This window comes from Xyrauchen texanus, chromosome 5 (genome assembly GCF_025860055.1).
Source record: "Xyrauchen texanus isolate HMW12.3.18 chromosome 5, RBS_HiC_50CHRs, whole genome shotgun sequence".
Taxonomy (NCBI): domain Eukaryota; kingdom Metazoa; phylum Chordata; class Actinopteri; order Cypriniformes; family Catostomidae; genus Xyrauchen; species Xyrauchen texanus.
The window spans coordinates 50,346,643-50,369,335 of NC_068280.1; the positions used below are offsets into that span (position 1 = coordinate 50,346,643).

Below are 22,693 nucleotides of genomic sequence, written 5' to 3' on the forward strand. Positions count from 1 at the left end.
CCCAAAAGATGGAGCCATTGGACCGCAGTACACAAGAGTTACACAGCTGTCTTTTCTCTGGTCTCTCTCTGCAATCATATGCATTTGCAACTTTAAAAAGAAACTCTGTAGAGACATGTTTCTACTTTACATTTAAACATGATAAGTTCCAAGCTTTCTAGGGATCAGTCATCACAATATGGGCATTATGCTGCTTCCAGTTTATTTACAGAGCCATATTGGGGGGGGAAAATAGTCATATTTGTATTTATTTATTTATATTTTTTCAGATTATGGCAAGAATCGCTCCAAAACATTTCATGCATTCATCAAAAATAAATCAAAATCTAATCAAATACTTAAATAATGTAAATGCCAATAAACACATCAATGGTATAGCAAAGAATATCCAATGCAATGGCAATGTTGTAATGTAAAAACATTATCAAAGACATTTACTGATTGAATAATTATGACATTATACCTTCAGATCAGAGGATTGAAGAACTGAACAGGCTTTACAGTAATCCCTCAGAGAGACTTGATGATTCTACAATCATATCTACATTCACTTTTTATTTGTGTCATATTCTCAAATTATTGAAACATTGTGATTTTTGAAGAAGTCTCAGACAGGTTGTTGCAGTAAATGTGAAGTTTGTGTTTCACTTTAGAGTTTCACATTTTATGAGGATTTCATTAAACTGTGTGTTTCTGTGTTTGCTTTAGATATTTCGTAATGGTGTTTTGATTGACTTTGTGACATCATACTACACTGTATTTATTTACATTTAAAAATTGTTTATAGTTTCTAGTGTTTGTGTACCCCTGCTAGTGTATTGAAAATGCCACTGCGGGGGCAGTAAAATTGTTTGCAACATTGATAAAAACCATCACAAACCACAGCGCATAATTCCCAACAATAGCTCTTATAACTCATATGATACTGCATATGAGTGACACCTAACTGTAGGATGTAAATAGGTTAAAAAAAAAAAGCAATTGAAAAATGAAATATAAAACTAACCATCCCTGGTACTCAAATGGCCCGGACTGATGGCATTTAAACTTTTGGTAATGCTTTATTTTAAGGGTTCACAATAATGCATTAGTTAAGCATGAATAAGACAGTAGTTAATGATTAACTGAATGTAGAGTATCTTAGCAATAATTAACAACCCTTTAAATGTCTTCTGTTGAAAGTAATGTAATTAAGGCTAAATTTCAGAGATCCAGCTTAAATCAGGTTAACTCAAGTTTAGTATTGGCTATGCAAAGCTGTTATTACTAAATTACTTCAAACTGTTATAAAAGATCATTTGACCCCTGCTCTAATGTGAAAATTATTATTTAAATTATTATTATTTTTTTACACATTCAATTTTATATAAATGTATAGATTAAAAAAAAATATATATATATATATATATATATATATATATATATATATATATATATATATATATATATATATATATATATTTTTTATTTTTATTTATCTATTTATTTTTCTACTTTTGCACTTATTAGGTGGCATTATAAGTTGTATTTCTTTATTTATGTATTTTACTCATTTTAGACTATTATGACTTATTATTATTGGTTTTAACTAAATAATGAATTTCTAAAATCTTAAAGACATTGTGAATAAATTGAAACATTTTAATAACTAGTTTGGCATTTATTAAGTCTTTACAGTATTTGCAGTAAACTAAAACAAACATTCAGAGAGTTTCACTGTAATTGAAAGTATAACTTCAGTAAATTAAACATTCACTTATACGGGTTAGAGTTGTCTTAAATAAAATATTTAAGTAATTAAATATTAATTTATTAACGAATTAGCCTTATGTACTGGCTTAATATTGTCTAGTAAACTTAAAGTATGATTTGTAAAACAGAGCATTCATTACATACTTTCTAAACAAAAACAAGGTTCGTATTAAGTTGTCAATTATAGCTAAGATAGCCTTACTGTACTTTCAGTTAATTATTAATTACTGTCTTATTCATGCTTAGCTATTGTGAACCTTTAAAATAAAGTGTAACCAAACGTTGTTATACATTAAAATTATATTAATGCATATTATGCATATTAATTTAGTTTCAACTAAGTACTGTACATCTGAGTCAACCTATAAAGGAGAACATGTATTTTAGATCAGTTATTAAGTAGCTTATAATACATTTATAATGTGTTATTTGCTTCTTATTGCACATTCATAAAGCAGCTTTACAGACCAGTGTTTTATTTGAATGTATTAAGCAATTTAAATAAACAAAACTTATGAAAGTGAATAATGTAATATTATATATAATATGTTTTAGTCAAAAGTCCAATTACTTACAGTAAATGCTTGTTTTCTTTTGAATGTCTAGAATTTCAATTTAGAACACCTAGTTCAAAACTGTCATTTATATAACAGAGATTTCAATAGAATTACATTTTTGTAATTACTCATAGGTAAACAAGACACTAATAAAACATATATACGTACATTGGCATATATAGAGCAAACTAATGATGTCTACTACACAATTAACTCTAAATAACACTAAATAAAGTAGATAATATCCATAAAATGTTAAACTGTGTTTTCAGGACAAGGGCATTTTTTCATGCCACGTCAGGTCAGGGTAAGTTGTCACATGCATTTAAATGTTTATCTTTCACATTTTTGCTGTTTCCGTACTTATTTTGTGTTTTATATTTACTGAAAGTCACCGAAAATCTGTTTAATAGCTCATAACACAGTTTTAACATCTTGTATTAGTTTTTCATAGACATTTTAACACATCTTTTAAAGAAAAGGTATTATTTTTGTCAAATCAGTGTTGATAAACAGCAGGTTCCCAAAGTGACATCTGCACAAATTCTGTGATAAATTTGAAGAAAATACATTTTTGTTATTATTGATTCACATTTTTATCCATAACAGTTACACTTTTCAGCCTGTAGCCTATGAGGAGAATCATGGGATCGTTCCAAGGTCGCATTTCTGGAAAGTGTCCAGTTCCTGTTGCTTTCTGTAATGGTTGTTTTGGAGAACTCTTTGGTGCGAGCTGTCCTACACACTTCTGATGAGAGTGCCCAAATAAATGGCAGTTGATGATGTTGCAGCACAAAGGGCATGATTATGGTACCAAATAACATGCTTGATCCCAGCTTTAGTATTACGAAGAAAACAAGTAATTCCTCAACCATTACAGGTCAAAGTCGACAAGAGTCTATACAGGCCACATCGGTCTAATCGGGAAATGTTCAGCTCTTTCGATTACCACAGAAACTAATTACGACTCATCCCTCAATTAGTAAAAACGATCATAACAAATATGTTTAATGAACTTTAAATGGATGTCTGTGGGGCAGGGAAGTGCAAAAGTTTTGAAAGCGTATATTTATCATATTAAAATATGATGTTTACGCTGTAAAGGGGTCTAAATCGTCCCTCTAGCGATGGGACTACTTCTCTAGGTGGATGAACTTGTTTTCTGTTGCCATTGTAATTCCTGTGGATGGTAAATGGTCTGCACTTATATAGCGCCTTTTTAACCTTAATGATATTCAAAGCGCATCACATTGTGAATTATTCACCCATTCACACACACATTCATACACCAATGGCGGCAGAGCTGCCATGCAAGGTGCTAGCCTGCCATTGGGAGCAACTTGGGTTTCAGTGTCTTGCCCAAGGACACTTTGGCATGTGGAGTCGTGTGGGACGGGATTGAAACCACCAACCCGCTATACCAACTTAGCCACAGCCGCCCCAAATGAAGATTGGATAAAAATGGTTGAAATTTGTCTATGCAAAGAGTAGTTTTCTGGTATCCTTGCATGTGAACGTTTACCGACTTTACATGGTCATGACAAGAGTTCAAAGATTGGATCAAACTTTGCACAGACAAGTTAAGGAAGTTATTTAATCATGATTGTCTCAAGTTATCTTATACAGTATAATGTCTTGTGGAAAAACTTTCAAAATGGTGAGTAACAATTATTCTGTTGCAATGGCTTGCCCCATAGACTTCTAATGTATGTGCATAACTGTTCACTGGTGGGAAGAGTGGATTTGTTTTTTATAGTAATTGACAGGATGTCACATATGATGTCTATTTAAAGCCGGATATTCATTTAAACAAGAAGCTAGTCATTGAGTTTATCAGTAAAGGTGTTATGGACAGAAATGGTAGATGACTGAATATATTTGAATTATTTGTTATCCAATAATAATCATTTTCAATTTAAGTGACCAGTTGCACTAATTTTCATGTGAGGAATATATATGAAAATAATAATTATAATTATAATTTATGCCATTTTTAAAATGCCATACCAAACTCTTGCCAGGTGTCTATAGCCATTTAAGAAGTCATAGCTTAGATGGTGAAATATGGCATCAACATATCATGTTTCCCATGAACTAAAGACTAATGTTTAAAACCTTGAAATAAATTTTGTACACAAATATAAACTGTGCCAAGACATTACAAAACTATAAATATTATTTTGATATTATGGTGTTGGACCAAATCATAAAGGAACAGTGAAAAGTGTCCATCTAAACATGGGAACTCCTTCAATACTGTATCTCAGAATGCACCTCATTAAGTTCAAGTTAAACTGAAACACAAAACATTCATATGAAACCATTTATAAATTGAGACTATTTATGAGGTAATCGTTGTCATGAAATATAATCATGAGACCACTCGTTGTTTCAACTTAATAAAGTGTTTGTACTGCCTTAAAATTCGTTTTGTCAACTTAAGAGGGAAAATAGTTTAAACAGAGTAAACGTGACTTTCTAAGTCTAATCAACTTTGTTTTTTATTCATTTCAAACTGAATATAGAAGTTAAATCTGCATTTAATGTTATTGATATTGATAAGTAGCTAGGGCACTCCCATTGACAGAGGTTAAAAAAACTGCCAGTTGATTGTAAATGGCCAGCCAACGATCAGAGACCAACATCTAAACCCTCTGTCATAGTATGACTTAAGATTGTCAAGGAGACACGCGTGAGTCTTAACAATTTACACGCAAATCATAATGATGGAGAAAATCATCAAACTAACCATTGAGTTACAACATGAGCATTGAATTATTGCTGCATGACAAATAAATGAAAGTGACGACAAACACAATTTGCATAATTTATTAGTGTATGACAGGAATCTGAATAGGTTAGGGTTGTGAGTATATAGATCTCTTGACTTGTAATTTTATTTTCTGCTGAATTGTTTGATTTACATTATTGATTTCAGCTGAATAGTTTTTCTAAGTTCAATAACTTATCACAAGTTCAGCCAACAAAAGCTTGGATAACTGAGATATCCCAACAAGATCAATCCAGGGCTGTGTTTCCCAAAAGCATCATAAGCCTACACTCAAAAAGATATTTTAGCCCATTTTTAAGATGTATCCATTTCAAATGAATAACAAATTTCCATCTAATTGAACTGAATAGTCTTGAAGAAAATATAATGAATAAAACTTGCATTTTGTAAGATTTGTACATTTTATTTTGCTGTTAAAGATTAGGCAATTCAATTAGATGGACATTTGTTATTCAACTGAAATGGATACATCTTGAAAATGTTTTTGAGTGAAAGTAGATTGTAGAAACAATTAGCGCCAATGGTTTCTACAATCAACTTCAGCTTGCAATGCTTTTGTAAAACGCAGCCCAGGGCAGTTATACTTACTCTACATTTTAGGTTATGATAACTAAAAGGCAAAATAAATTTTTACAGTGATATCGACCTGAAATGAATTCCCAATTAATTTAATTATTTCTGTGAGTTGAATTTGAAAAAACAATCGATTGAAGTTTCATAATGAATTTAATGAATTATTCCAAAATTAAATGTTAAAAGAAGGGCATTTAATGATTTGCTGAGGAGGCTAAATGCAACAAATTTAAAAGTAATTAGTGACATGAAATGTGGCATGTTACGAAATGATTTGTTGCTCATAGATACCAACCCAATCTCATGGGAATTCGTAAGAAATCGTACAACTTTGTTTGTATGAAAATGTACAACTAATACACCAACCAACCAAATACTCTCTCCTCATGTCCTTGAAGACCACATTGCTTCGTTTCTTCCCAAAGTAGTGTAACACTTTACGCAGACACTAAACCTAACCATATTAGTACTGTAAAAAGCCCTTTTGTGAATGACGGAATAAAGCGAAACTTTGTGATAGGACTATGTATATTTCTTAATGTTAACCAATTACCCAAACAAAATACCTAATACCTTATGGTTTTCATTGACAAACACGTTTGTGTACGATGAAGGGAAGGGAATATGAGGGTTTTGAAAGTGGGAATAGTATGTCATTGGTTGGTGTAAAAGTGGTACGTTTTTCATACAAAATGAAGTTGTACGATTTTCTCACGAATCCGCCATCTCATACAATTGGTACTAATTCTCATGAGATTTTTCTTCGTTTTAGTACCATTTTCAGAGATGCACCACCAAACAATCTACATTTATAAATGATAACATTAAGTTACAATACAATGCAGACAATAATGCTTCGAAAAATGTAGCGAATGAAATGAAAATGTAAAACAAAAGTGGTTGTTGACGTTCCTATCCATTTTTTTAAATATTGTAAATAGTTTTATTTCAACTTCCTTTCATTTATCCACCTGGACTGAGTGTTGACCCAGGGCGTTCATATGTGGGATTTCACATATTAAAGGATTGCTGTAGGAAGCTGTTAGTCTGGTTGACTTAGGGTCACCAACAGTGAAAATTCCTGGCCTTGCTTTTACAAGACAAACAAAACATTTTAGCCTGGCCCCCTGAAGTGGGAGGAGTCTGCTGCCATTTTAAGAAGGGAAGGGACAGGGGAAGAGATAGAGAGAGATAGAGAAGGAGAAAGATACAGAGAAAGCAAATGAAAGAGAAAAAGGTTTTAAATGAACAGGATAGTCCTTCTTCCTGTCTGGAAGGAACTCCAAAATTCTTAATATTATAAAAAGGATTTATTTTTCTTCTCCCTCTGCTATTATTTTCATTTTCATTTTCAATCAACCCTCAGAACTGACTGACATTATCCATCCCCCTTCTTTGTGATCATATCTACCCTCCTGCGCTTCCTGCAAAATGGAATTGCATCCTTTGTCCAGAGACACAGGGGAACCGGGTGTTGACCAAGAGGCAGCCTTAAGCCGAATCTGACCCCCACGTCCATGTGAGGCCTGAAATCTCCCCCCATTGTGGAAAAAAAACGCCATGATTTTAAAGTGCTGAATTGGGGTTGGGGGTTGGGAAGGTTACAAGCCAGCGATCAAGCACAAGACCTGCCTTAAACTCTTGTTGTCTGAAGACTTTGAGGAACAAAGAGAAATAAGACATGTACATTTTCTGTTTTTGGGAATTTCACCTTGAATTTTCAAGTTAACATGAACACATGATATAAGTTTGTTGATGCAAATCGTGCAGTTATTTATTTTTAAACGCAAATTTTTCTTAGAAACAGCCTTATTACAAAATTTCAAACATGTTGTCATTTTTTTATTTGTGTTTAGGTTTGCTTTGTTGTTCATTGAGACTTCCATTTTTTTTATCAGTACTTCTGTATAGTAATCTAATATTTATATATATTTTTATAATTAAATCAAGTTTATGAATGGTAGAGTAAAACTGCTGTTTCACTCAGTAAGTCAGTCTATCTATCTATCTATCTATCTATCTATCTATCTATCTATCTATCTATCTATCTATATCTGTCTGTCTGTCTGTCTGTCTGTCTGTCTATCTATCTATCCATTGTCCATCTATCTATCTATCTATCTATCTATCTATCTATCTATCTATCTATCTATCTATCTATCTATCTATCTATCTATCTATCTATCTATCTGTCTGTTGTACGTCTGTCTATCTATCTATCTATCTATCTATCTATCTATCTATCTATCTATCTATCTATCTATCTATCTATCTATCTATCTATCTATCCATCCATCCATCTATCTATCTATCTATCTATCTGTTCGACTGTCTGTCTATCTATCTATCCATTGTACATCATCTATCTATCTATCTATCTATCTATCTATCTATCTATCTATCTATCTATCTATCTATCTATCTATCTATCTATCCATTGTCTATCTATCTATCTATCTATCTATCTATCTATCTATCTATCCATCCATCCATCCATCCATCCATCCATAGTCCATCCATCTATCTATCTATCTATCCGTCCATCCATCCATTGTCCATATATCTATCTATCCATCCATCCATCTATCTATCTATCTATCTATCTATCTTAGGGCTGTAAATATACATGCAATTTTGTATATGTACTCTAATCTACTCTAATTTCCTACAATCAGAATCAGAAAAAGCTTCATTACCAAGTATGTTTTTTACGCATGCAAGGAATTTGTTTTGGTGTTGTAGGCGTGTGTCACACATTCTCTAAATATAAAAACACGTATTAAAATATAAGCAATATAATATAAATAATACTTTCTCATTTCAATCTACCCATATAATCGTACACTTGTTAAACTTGACAAACAAAAAACTAAACTATATATTTTTTTTTTGACAAACTTTTTGTCTATTTTTTATTATTATTATTATTTAAATTTAAACAGACGTGAAAACTGAGCTGCAACGTCAAGGCACCTCAAACACTTTAACGCTTTGCATGTCTATATTTGATTTAATATATTATTAATTATTGCATGGGGAATAAGGACATACCGGCGTCCGTATTTAGCTCTTCCCTCGCTTTTTTTCTTTTTCATTTTTCCTTAAGACAATGCTTTATTTTGGATTGGTCGGAGGGCTAAAGATCGGAAGTAGTTTATTTATGCTAATGAAGGAGTTGGGGGTTGTAGATATTTACGTTCAACGGGAGTCGCCCTTCATTCACTCACATGGTTAAAAGGTTGGCCGCGTTCGCGCCACTTTTGCATTTTTACTACGATTAACAAAGTCATTTTACGAGCTGTTTCACTTTGCTTTGGATGCGCGCCACGTGTTTTACATTCGCACGCTGTTCACTTTTAAGTTTACGCACCAGTTTCGCAGATTTGTGCAAGTGAGTGAAGATGGAGGATTGCACTGGTGAGTGTCTTACTGTGCGTTATTCACTAGTAACCTGTTGTTAATATTTTGATTGCTTTTAGTCTCAGAAACTCAATCGCGTTTTCCTGCGTTAACATGTATGCATTGATTTCCGAGGGCGATATCGTAACTCCGCTTTCGCGAACGATAACGATGCTCATAAAAACAATGTAGTAAAAAGTGGCGCATGGTAGTGCTCTACACCTCCATACTTGGGGAGAATGTGGGAGATTTGAAAAGCGTGCCTCCTTGCAATGCAACCACCAACTCTTCAAGCATTGCGCGTGTACGCTTTACGCCACAATTCACATCGGAAAGAGACGATCGCTTAGTAAGGAGCGAGTGAAGTTGTTTATAGACTTGCAGAGTGTTATCTCGTTGAGTGTTGTAGTGGCATGCGAGTTAAAGTGCCTCCAGAACAAAGCAGTAGCACATGGGGGATGCGTAGGCCGCGCGCACACGGGCTAGCTTAGCTACCGCACGCGGGACAAAAACATTCCCCTGCTTTGCGTTCACTTTCACATTTAGCTTCACTCCAGGGTGTGAAATGTTGTTGAATTATTCAAATGCATCTAACGTAGTGGGTAGTTGTACTTAATCATGATAACAAGTGGTTTAATGGGGCTGGAGGGAGTTAGCCTTGTATTAGCCATTGTAGTTGTAAGTGTTGACTAACGAGTTGGCTTCTGCGGACGTCGTATTTGTTGCAGTTAAGATATTTTCTCACAACCTCGTAGCAATTGCTCCCTGTTTGGCATATGGTAATGACTACTTGTTGTCTAATGGTGTATTTTCGAAGCGAAGAATGGTCCGGTATGTGAACTCGACGCCATGTTAGTGCAGATTGTTTCGAGTTTGTGGGGGGGAGGGTTGATCCGGGCTGCGTCGTAGTGCGCATGCGCCAAATGGACGGCGCGGTCCGCAGGCTGCGCAATTCATTCAATCGTTCAGCACTAGTTCTCATATTGAGAGTGAAATATAATATGCTATCGAAACGGAGTGTGCGAACTAGGTACTGATGTTTTGGTGAAATTGGCTGAGTTTAAAGAGTGATGCATGTCCAAGTTTGGGTAAGGATAGCACCGCAGTGCCCGTCCGACATGTGCTTAACTATGAGGCCCTCACGCTTGTAAAGGCCAACGAACTCAAGTCAATGCAGTTTACTTGCATTTTGTTTATTATCTAGTCAATGAACTAACCCCTATTTCTCCCCTTCCCTTTCTTAGAAACGGCAAGAAAGATGGAGTAGGTTCCCGCATGTCCCGTGACTTAAGGTCAACTTCCACAGCGTGATGAGTCAATTGGACTTTCTTGATGCGAAAAGTGGTTTGTGTCATTAGGGTTGCCACTTTATGAAGTTGTAAAATAAGGGACGCTTAAAAAAAAATTAAAAATCAGTTTTTGTAATTCATACGTTAATAATTATCCTTGTATGCTATAATGAAAACTTTCCTGATTCATTACTTTCTATACTTTTATATGTAAAAAGAAACGCAATAAAAATATATACATTTATTTTTTTGATTATTGTTTTTGGTTGGTTTATACATTCTATTTAATTTATTTTTCCTTCACCAGTACTTGTCTTTATGTCTCAGTGATTGTATTCATACATTGTTTGATCTTATTGAACATTATTGAAAATCAAATCCACAGTTTTGGCACCATTTGTGAACATTCAGACAATCCTTTACCCACCATAGGGGCATTTTCCAATTTATATCGATGTTAAATTAGCAATCTGGAACGATTTCACCGTGATGCCATTTGACCAGCTTAAACACGGGACAAAACGTGTCCCTTATTTATACGATACCGTATTTTACAGGACAGGTGGCAACCCTAGGTGTCATGGTATTGTCAAAGTGCTTACAGTGCAGGTAGTATTATGGAATATCTACTGCAGTGGAGGCACTTCTAGCAATACACTTGGCAATTACCTCTTTCCAGCCACCAAGCATCCTTTGTGAGACACCATACTCTTTAACGGTTTTGTGCTAAGGTGCATCTAGTGCAGATAGTGAAGTAGACTAGCATCTACTGCGCTAAGTGCTCCTTCTGGCACGAGAGACTGTGACTTGCATCTAGATATATGGCTTGACCATTTTCCCTGATTATTTTTGTTTTATATATATATCTTTTTGGTGCAGTTCTCTGCTAGTTTTGCATAGTTGCACTACAAGAAAACTGGAGTTGTGCAAATCTATGCAAAACTGATGGTGGCCTGCTGCTGCTCCACGTTTCCAAGTTTTTGACCGAAAAATCTTCTGTGACTGTTGTTGCCATAATGTCTTAAGAGTTTCAGCAGTGCTAAAGTGCTTATAGTGCAGGTAGTGTTTCTGTCATCTACTGCAGTGTGAGCACTTAAAGTACTTCTAACTAAATGCATCCGGGATTGGAAGACTCCTGTTGCCATCACTGTAACCTTGCTGGACCACGGTCAGTTTTGCTGGTTTGCATTCAGCTTTTAAAGAGTATTTACTGTGCAAATCCATGCAAAACTGACCGTGGCAGCACATTCAAAAGCGGTTTTGAAGATGTTTGGTCCCTTTCTGCACAGGTTGGGATTGGTAGCAATGCTGTGTGTTTGGAAGGTATTGCACTTGTCCCGGCCTGTAGAGGATTGTGGAGATTGTACCCCACATGTAGGCATTTATTTTTTTTTCTGTTGGAAGGCCCCATTTTTTTGTATTTTTTTTTGTAATTGCTTTTAAGTAGATGGTATTACTTGTGTAAGTATGGAGTGGTGGTGTAGTGGTCTAAGCACATAACTGGTAATCAGGAGGATGCTGGTTCGAGTCCCACAGTCACCACCATTGTGTCCTTGAGCAAGGCACTTAACTCCAGGTTGCTCCGGGGGGATTGTCCCTGTAGTAAAGGCTCTGTAAGTCGCTTTGGATAAAAGCGTCTGCCAAATGCGTAAATGTGTAAGTGTAATTAAAATGGCCCTTTGGTCTTTTTTTTTATTTTTTAAATGTTGACATTTATAATGAATTAATAAATTAAGTACATTATTGTATTGCTGCTTAATATTTGTAAATGTGCACTAGTTAACTTACCACATATACTGCTCTACCATACGAGCTACTGATGTAATTTTGAATTTGTCAAGTTGTTGCAATGCTTTAATTCTTACTAGACAAAGGGATTGTAGTATTGACAAAAGCTGCAAGTGTGCACAAAACAGGTCTAAAAAATAAAAAAAGGCCATCTTTTATCATGTAGTACCATCTTCCCTGTACTTAAACCATGGCCACTTCTGTTACTGAACAAATGCATGAATGAATTGTTTCAATGCCATGTTGACCATGTTATTAGATTTTCAGTTGGTTTATGTCAAATCCAATTATGAGAATGCAGAGTAAGCAAAGTCATCTAGCATCCTTAGTAAATCTACTTAATGAGAAAGGGTGGTCTTTGCTAATACCTTATTTAAATTGAGTCATAGTTATGGATGCAATTGTGTAGAAACAATACTTGTGTAAATGTCTACTGTTATTAAAAGTGACTTTAATTCAAAGTGTTAATTCTGTCATGTGTTCCCATCTTAAACTAGTATTCTGTGTACAATACAACTTCAGATTAATCACTCAAAAAATAAAGCATAGGTGACTGAGCCACTTACAATAGGGCCAATTTTGGGGGAGTTTAAAGGTAGACGTGTGAATCATAATTTGATATAAGCATTTACTTCGAATTCTGTTAGAAATTTATTTGACCTGTAAAGTTGCTCGAGTTTTCTGGTTTACAGTGTTATGTTGTCATGCTACAAAGTTGTTAGAATATATATCTTTACGCAGCGAAGTTTAGTTTGCAATTTTATCACTCTAAAATCAAGTTAACATACATATTGTTTACGTCCTGTCTCTATGCATTTTGAAGGGGTGAGTATTTTACCATTTATGGATTGGCCCCATTCACTTCCATTGTAAGTGCCTTTCTGTAACCCAGATTTGTGCTTTTTATTTGAAAGATGAGGGATGAGTTTAATTTTGTGATAATTAACATTATTCCACGTGCTGCTTATTGAGCTTCACCTCTTTTGAACCTGGAATATTTTTACGTTCTTTTGAATGGAAACATTGTCATGGTGTCCAGTAGCTGTAGTGTAGTTCACTGTAAACGTGAGACATTTTAACGCAAATCAGTTCTCAAATTTATATCTTTGCGATTAAAATCCTGTTGTGATGTCTCATATGTTAAAGTGAAGCCCATCTGCATGTTTTCACATTTTTAATCACATTTTATCAGTTTAGTACTGCCTGTGTGCTATGCTGCCAAAACTAGATGCCTACTGCAACTTTATAGCTAATAATAATTTTAAGTATTTAATTTGAAACTGCTCTTCTCAGTTCCAATCAAGGGCGTAGCCAGGAAATTACTTTTAGGTGGGCCTCAATAAAAATGGATGGGCCACATTTTTTATTAAACCAAATTTTGCTTAAAAACAGAAGTGGTGCATTCAAGTAGTTCTTTTCAGAAATGAGACTATTTTTTTTTTTATATTTATTTGAAGTCAAAGAAAAACCTCTAATATTTTGGGTGGTCCAGGGTCTAATTCCACCTGGCCCACCCTTGGCTACACCACTGGTTCCAATTATTCTTATTCTTCTAGAACAATGAGGTAGATCTCCCCTCAAAATGTTAAACTTTTTTGGAAATTTGAACGTGGGAAAACCCGCTAAATTGTTAGGTTTTATTATTATCATTATTATTATTCATATATATTAAAGAAATGTCTCGCACAGAGTAGCCTACTGTAAAAACTACAAAGCGCGCCTTGTATTTCTAGAATTTGTCCAACAGATGGCTCAAAGGTAACCCATTTGAGAGTCCCACTGTAAGTCCTTGCAACCATTTTTCTTTCCTTGAAAGTGAAGTATAATACAAATTATTCTTCTTATTATTTTTTTTTTCATTTCGCTCTTATGGTATTTTTATTTTATTTAAAGCTTTTTATTAACAGCCTTCGTCCCTCAAATATCATCGGGGATACCCAAAACATCTAAACTTGAAGGGTTCAGTACATGCATTGAATGCATTTGACGTATTGTAAAGCGAGTACGCTACTACTATAACCATTGCAAGTAGGCTGATATGAGTATATTGCGCAGTCGAAAGTGCGCATTGCTAGTTTGTCGCGTTGCTCTTCACTTTGCAGTCCAATAGTATCCAGCTGTATGACCCACACTTGTGATTCCGCCCATTCTCGCTTGACAGTTCCCTTCCACCAACACAACTGCACTCTGAGTGAAGATACTGCGCGAACTCTTCCACAGCTATTCAATATTTTGAATATTTTTACCCATGTATTCATCAAGCGAGTTTTCCGAGACATAAATAATACTCCCGTGTTTAGCGGGCAACACGATTTTAACTCGGACGGACAAACTGACAATTTCGGCTTCTGGTCAGTTTTTGAGATGGGGATGCGTGGATTTTTGGTTTATGCTTTTTTAGCGGCTTTTATTAATCCAAGTCGGGGAAGTTTGGCGAACTGCGATGAAGTGCGGAAAGTTTTTCAACAGAAGCAAATCGGACCTGTAAATGCATTACCTGAAACACCGAGAGCAGGTAAGATTTGACCGATTTTGGCATGACATTGATGATGTGTCACCAACGCCTTTCTGACTTTATTTTGATTCCCATCAAGAATACCACTGTAAAATTATACTAAAATAGGATTTAAATCGCGTATTTCTAATAAGTCACCTGTCTGATGTTTTAAAAGACGATGCGTAGTCAATAATTAGTATTTTTAATTTTTTTTTATCGGAAATAGCTAAATCAAATATTGCAGTCTTAACTGCGTTTGAAATGTAAATAAACGAACCAGAATTCAGCGATATTAAATGAAACTTTTTTTTTCTCAAACAATCACGAATTTAACCCTTGTGCGTCAATTTAAAAAAGTTACTCAAAGGTCGATAGACGACAAAAATGTCCGCGTCAAAAAACTGCCATAATAATATGATATATTCACATTATTTTCCACCTTCAATGAGTTGATTATTTTAGCCAACATCAGTCCTGATTATAACTACCAAATATTCTTTCAGCTTCACTGTTTTAACCCTTTAAATGCCAGATTGTGTATAAAATGCCACTGTTGTTTTTCACACACACACACACACACACACACACACACACACACACACACACACACACACACACACACACACATGTTGTGTTTCCATGTTTTATGGGGACTTTCCATAGACATAATGGTTTTTATACTGTACAAACTTTATATTCTATCCCCTAACCCTACCCCTAAACCTAACCCTCACAGAAAACTTTCTGCATTTTTACCTTTTCAAAAAACATAATTTAGTATGATTTATAAGCTGTTTTCCTCATGGGGACCGACAAAATGTCCCCACAAGGTCAAAAATTTCGGGTTTTACTATCCTTATGGGGACATTTGGTCCCCACAAAGTGATAAATACACGCTCACACACACACACTCACACACACACACACACACACACACACACACACACACACACACACGTTGTGTTTCCATGTTTTATGGGGACTTTCCATAGACATAATGGTTTTTATACTGTACAAACTTTATATTCTATCCCCTAACCCTACCCCTAAACCTAACCCTCACAGAAAACTTTCTGCATTTTTACCTTTTCAAAAAACATAATTTAGTATGATTTATAAGCTGTTTTCCTCATGGGGACCGACAAAATGTCCCCACAAGGTCAAAAATTTCGGGTTTTACTATCCTTATGGGGACATTTGGTCCCCACAAAGTGATAAATACACGCTCACACACACACACACACACACACACGTTGTGTTTCCATGTTTTATGGGGACTTTCCATAGACATAATGGTTTTTATACTGTACAAACTTTATATTCTATCCCCTAAACCTAACCCTACCCCTAAACCTAACCCTCACAGAAAACTTTCTGCATTTTTACCTTTTCAAAAAACATAATTTAGTATGATTTATAAGCTGTTTTCCTCATGGGGACCGACAAAATGTCCCCACAAGGTCAAAAATTTCGGGTTTTACTATCCTTATGGGGACATTTGGTCCCCAAAAAGTGATAAATACACGCTCACACACACACACTTCTCAATATACACATACAAAACACTCTGACATCCATACAAACACACACACACACACAATTTTAGCTGCATCATTTATTAAATTGGCCTGCAGGTCCTATAATATAGCAAACAGAAAATAGGCGAAAAGCATGTATTTGCTCCATTGTCTAAACATGAGAAAAATGGCGCCATCTGGTGGAAAATATATATTTGTTTTTAAATTTTGAAGTCAGGGCTTTGGAATGAAACCATAATGTCATTGAATTCATGATTTTATGCTTTACTGGCATGAAACATTAAAAATAAAAAAAACGACAAATGTCCCGATGTTCGCACAAGGGTTAAAATATTTGCATCCTCATTTAACTGCGTTTTATTTCCCCAAATCAATTTATTGCTTTGTGAATGTACTTCAAATGGCTCTTTTAAAGATGTTTTAGACAATCTATAGCCGCTGGGCACATATAACCCCATCAGAAGTTTGAGGTTAGTTAGTACAGCGCTGACTGAGGCGCAGTACTTTAAAGATGAATTCTGTAAATGAATCTTATAACTTAAACTAGTTGCACTTTCCTCGACAGACTTGAAACCAGAGATTTTCAGTCTGCTTTAAAAACACAGTTACTTAAAGAATTTGGAAGTAGATCCTCTGAAGTTTCCTGGAAGATTATAAACAGTCTTTTTAGTTGATTTGTCTTTTAACATGGTGTGTATGCAACTTATCCTGACATAACATTCAGAGGTCCCTTTGGCTATTCTTTTTAGTAATATTTGCTGTTGATGTGCCAGAGTGAACTCTGGAGAACGAGTCATTATAAAGAAAATCAAGACATTGATGAGGTTCCCCACACCTTTTGAGCAATTCATTTCTATGATTTCTTTAGTTGTTTATGATGACTTGATAAGGATATAAAATAAATCTATTCTAACTGAAGATATATTACAGCTGAGCAAATCTATGTAGAAGTTTGTATGAAATTTCCAGGCATGGATGTCTAGTTTTTCATGCCTGTGGGAAACTTTCCCGGTATACCGGAGATTGCACATTCACACTTGTCAAATTCTGCAGTTGGATGAGTGTTTCATCTGGCATGTCATCGATATTTGCCCTCAAGACTTTTAGCTAAGTCAAGTGCATCATGCCAAGGTTTCAAATCAGAATGCTGCTTCTGTAAATCACTCCCTATAAGATCAAGTATACTTTATATTGGGTTAGAAACTAGCCACTTGACTTGAAAATAAAGCCACTATTATTGACAAAAACTGCTGTTGTATGAATTCCTTAAGGACTGTATGACAGTGTGGCATCCAAGCCCATGGGACAGTCTTTGTCAGGTTGTTTGGATAATTGTTTCATTTTTGTTTCTCTTTTTGATCTGAAACTAGTTTTGTGACCTCTCTTATAATAGACACTCTTAGGATGGGAGTAGCTCATGACAGAGTGAACGAGCAACCTCTAACCAGTTTGACAAACTTTGCTGCATTAATGGATTCTAAGTGGGTTTGGACGTGTAGTTTGTACACAATAGTTTGTAGGTCATCAAATGGAGCTCACTTCAAAGTGCTGCTTGGAAGAGGGTTGTTTCTAAGAGAGGGTATATATTTTTTTTTAATGTTAGGATTGGAGGTTGTGGTTGCTATTAAAATCTTGTGCAACTCAACTAAATCCAGACAGAGTGTTTATAAGCATTGCTCATCCTGAACTCCAGTATTCATTGGGAGAAAATAGAATCAGATGTTCTTTTTCATGCAATGCCGTTTTTAAATTGAGATGCACTGTGAGACTGTGATTATAGGTAAATCATTCTAAAGGGATGCACTTTTATTGCTGTTTAGCTTTGAGGAGACCGCTTTTTAAATACTGCAACGTTTGCTTCTCTGCTTCCAATATTGGATGTTAGTAGCCATGCAAACTGTTTGATGTCCAGCGATTTTCCACACCATATGACCCCTTGAGGGGGTTTAGCTCCAAATATCAAATACTAAACTGACCTCCAAAGGAGTAGGTCAATTAAAGCTTTAATAATAGTCACATTGATGGTTGACACCGTTTAAATGATTCCTCAAAGGCGTTTATTTCTGTAAGTTAACATTACTCAAGCATTCCCAAGCATGCCAGGCATTTTTCTTGTTAACAAGCTGTTCGGTTCTAAGGCCATGGTCAGAGAAGCTTGTAAAAGTGCTGACCATCTTGTCTAAATTAAGTTTTTCATAGCTTCACTTGGACCCCATAAGCATGCAATCTTGCATGCCACTGCGAGCAGATTCTAAGCCAAAAACTTGCATTGCTTTTGATTTGATAAATCTTGGGTTTTGCGGTAATTCCTCTGGAATGCCTTCATGTAAGAAAGTGTCAGTAGTGTAGGGAGCTTCAAAGAAGTGTAAACATGAAGGTATTTTCTCTCAAAATGTACCATTTGATTAGGCATTAAGGTGTAGTGGTGGGTTTCACTTGAACCAAATGTGTCTAATTAGGTTTATAAAAATGCCCTGGGTGATTTAAAGATGTTGTCTGTCCATGGGGTAACCTACTAGTGATGGGCACGAGTACCTGAAAACCTAGAAGTGACAGCAATGATCGATCATGAAAACAGTAATTGCGTGACTTGAGAAAACTTTTTCAACTTAAAGGTGGTGTTAACGTTTTTCGAAGTTAAAATAGAAATATCTTCTCCTATCTCACTTTAGGCTAATATACAAAGACCACATATAGGCAATTTCCTCGAAAAGTGTAACACTGTGGCACTTTCAATGAATGTATCTGTTTGTTTGAACGTCAAGACCAGGCCGACATGACATCACTGGCTCAACCAATGGTGTGAGTTTCAGGTGGGACTATGTGTTTGGCCAATCAATGGAAGACAGGGAAGTGTTCATGAGACCTGCTTGAAAGTTATTTTTGTAATAGAGCGCATCAGTCTGATTCCCGAAGTAAAAATCTCTTTCATTTTTGCCAAAGTGGATTTAGTATTAACGATAACTTACAAGCCTTTAAAGACAAACCTACCGTGAGCTCTGAGGATGTTAATCGATGGAATATGCTTTGCTGAAGCCATCACTTGATGTTTAATAGTGGAATTTCTGATAAAGAACTACACTACCCATGATCCTGAATAGAGATCCACCAATCAGAGAATCGCGGCAAACAAAACTTGGCTAAAGAGCTCTGCAGCGACCGCCCATTCCCGTACTGTGAATCACGCAAACAAGTTGGACTCCCTACACTCTCAAACTAATGTATTGGTGTATATCTGAATATTTTGCAATCATGTTCAAATATATTGATTCTAGACTCAGCAACTTTAAATCAATCGTTTTATATTTTTTTGCTATTGTTTTTAATTCAATTATGCCATTCGCGATGCTTCCTGGGGTTGTAGTTAATGTTCATCCCTTCATTTAAGACTACAAGTACACAGTCTAGTACCTTTGTCTTATTGTCTGATTTTCAAATGCATTTTTGCTTTTAATCAAAGTTTGTAATGTTGTGATTCACCTCCGAGCTGGTTTGGTTCATGGTTAGAACTCTTTAAGAAGTATAGGGAAAATACCGCCATAACCAAGATTGCAGAAAAAGTGGGCGGGAACTGTGGTGTACTATATTGATTATTTTGTCATAAATGTTTTGCCATTCTGTTTGGTGACACTAGTTGCACAGAAATGACACAATACACCTTAAAAAATATTTTAATCGTGTCATTGGTCACACTGGCTTATTTGATAGCCCCTTGCAATCCAATTGGTAAATCGAGTTGGGACAGCAACACGTATAGTGTTAATGGAGACTTTTGTACTCTCAGGAGTCCCTTCCTGCAGTCATCTCCAACAATTCCCAGATCTCACAGCCTGTTGAATCATGTGAAAATGGGGAAAAAAATGAAGGGGTGAAAGTTCAAAGTTGGATGAATTGATTTTCTTGATTTTCATGTTCTTCAAAATCCCTAAACCGAGAACAAAGTTTCTAACACTAACTCCTCTAGAGCTTTCAAGCTACTTTCACAAAACTCGGCACAGACCATCATACAGTTCTGAAATAGTGTGCTGAATTTATAACCAATCAAATGTATGATTTTCGTTCTGTGGTTGATGAGAGATTGGAAAAGTCCTTTTGGCTAACATTGATGTAATGTTCAAATGTGCCATCAAAATTTAAACTCCAACTATCTAAAATTCTAATGTACACAAATCCACATAAGGCCTTTGATCTGCTTTAGGTGCTTTCTCCATCTCTCTCTCTCTCTCTCTCTCTCTCTCTCTCTCTCTCTCTATCCATCTCTCTATCTATCTGTCTGTCTGGCTGGCTATCCATCAAATTTAAAACTAGTTCAACCTTTCAGACAAGGCTTTGTCAAGCCAACATCAAAGTTTGTTTGTTTGGACAAACTTTAACTATCTTTACCATGTAAATTTAATTCAACTGTAAAACACAGAATTAAGGAAAAATAAAATGGAAAATATTGAATTTGGAAAAGAAATTAAAACATTTTGATTTCATAGGACCTTACAAATAGTCGGCAGTATGCAGAGTATATCATGGAAGTTTTTAGTAGGCCACGTAAATGCTTATATTCCATTCTGCACATAGCTAGAGTCTGAATTCCTTTCCTCATGCCATCTCCTTCGCATCTCACTCAGGATCTCAAAACATAGCGTCACAGTGTGGTGATAGTGTCTTTAGCAACATTTGGCTCGTCCTGTCCCAGCACGTCCACTGCTGTTTTCTTAGAGCTCCAGCCCTCTAGGTGCTGTCATTACCATTGACCTTTGGCGAGCAATGGAATACATAGCAATGGAAAGTGTTTTGTTGAATCTCAGTGGGATAAGAATTTTGATGGCAAGAGATAGCTGCCCTTTCATCCTCCCCCCAACCCAACTGGCCTGTTGCAGCTTGCACAAAGTTTAGGTTTCATGCCCACCCGGTAGGGTATGAGCTTGTTAATCATACTTAACGTAAGCATATCGGTAAAAATGTAAAGAATACTAAAACTAGATTTTAAAGTTTAAAAATAAATATGAGTGGTACTTTACTGTGCAAAACCCGCTACCATGATGCCAAAGGTGTTGCTAGAACCTATTTAGGAGGGCTTTAGCCCCCCTAAAATGTATCTCAGACCCCTAAAAATCTGTGACTCAGAAAGCAGCAAGCAAATCTTTAAACAGCAGCAACACTGCACTTTTTGTTAGTATGAGACTGCTTTGGTGGCTTTTTCCACTTGTAAAGACTGACTATAGTGCAAGCCAATAGCATTGGAGTGCAGGCTATGTAGGAGCGTATCATTGGTTTGAACCACTGAATATGAATACGCCCCATTCCCCCATTCGATTCGTGAACAGGTGAGAATCAGCGTCTGTTGACCAACTGAAGGAGAGGAGCATGTCGTTTGTTTAGTTTGGTAATCTCGTTTAACAAGGAGAGAAAGGGGCTGGATGGATTAAGAGTAAAAGTGACTAATGACATTACAATGACATCAAGACGTAATAAACACGTAATTATTTTCAAGTTATTTAGTTGCATATTTATTGATTTATTTCTAAAATTTGTGTTAATACTTCTGAATGAATATTACTATATTATATATTATGTAATATACTATATAACTATTAATATTGCTATCTTGAATGCTGTAAACACAGTTTAAAATGTCTCCATCTATGCAACAGAGTGTAATACATTAAATAAGGTTTAATTGAGGGCTGAGCCCCACTAATTTACAATCCTAAAATTGCCTCTACAAGACACTGTGGTTTTCTGGGTTGTTGCCAGGGCATTGCTATACTGTTGCTAAGGTGTTCTGCATAGTTTTGGCACACATGTTGGTTGCTAGGGTGTTCCTGGTAGTTGCACCCCATATGTCTATGGTGTTATATTGCCTATATGGCATGGTTAATTTCCTCAAAGTGTATCTATGGGATATTGTTTTGTCTGCCAGGCAAAAATCAGAAGTCTGATCACCAAGCAATAGACATTCTCAAATCAAGATTCTGTCATTCTGCTTCTCAAGTAATTTGTTCTTGTATAAAGGATGTTTAGTCTATTTTATATCCAGTATTTTACTGGAAAATAAGACAAAAAATAGTCCGTAAGTAAATTGAGTTTTGCATTGTTGAACAAACACCTAAAAAATTACTTTTACAAGCAACACTAATCATTAAAGTTAATCCAGTTTATGCAATAAATGTAAAAACAAATCCATGTAACTTGAATATTGTCTTATATACCCAATTGTAATCTTTGTTTATTCGACCCAACAGGTTCAGATCTCCAAGTTTGTTTGTCCAGAAATGTAACGTGCTGCACAAAGAAGATGGAGGAACGTTATCAGGTCGCGGCACGACGAGATATCCAAAATCTTCTCCAGATATCCAGCTCTAGTCTGAAGTTCCTGATCTCACGGAATGTGGCTGCTTTTCATGGTGAGTGAGATAAATGATTGGGAAGACTAACATTAGTGTATTCTCTAGAATGCCACGCAAACGTTTAGAAGCTGAATTGAAAATCAAAAAAAAAAAATCCACTTCATGTAA

At 35.5% G+C, this 22,693-nt stretch overlaps 1 protein-coding gene across 1 annotated transcript in view; it reads left to right on the forward strand.

Moving 5' to 3' along the window:
* The first annotated feature begins 14,279 nt into the window (after positions 1 to 14,279).
* Positions 14,280 to 22,693, forward strand: part of gpc5a (glypican 5a) — a 237,687-nt gene continuing 229,273 nt past the window's right edge. The window contains exons 1-2 of the mRNA XM_052127089.1: positions 14,280 to 14,664; positions 22,421 to 22,582. Of these exons, the coding sequence (XP_051983049.1) occupies positions 14,514 to 14,664; positions 22,421 to 22,582 (313 nt within the window). The 5' untranslated portion in view covers positions 14,280 to 14,513. The remainder of the gene's footprint in view (positions 14,665 to 22,420; positions 22,583 to 22,693) is intronic.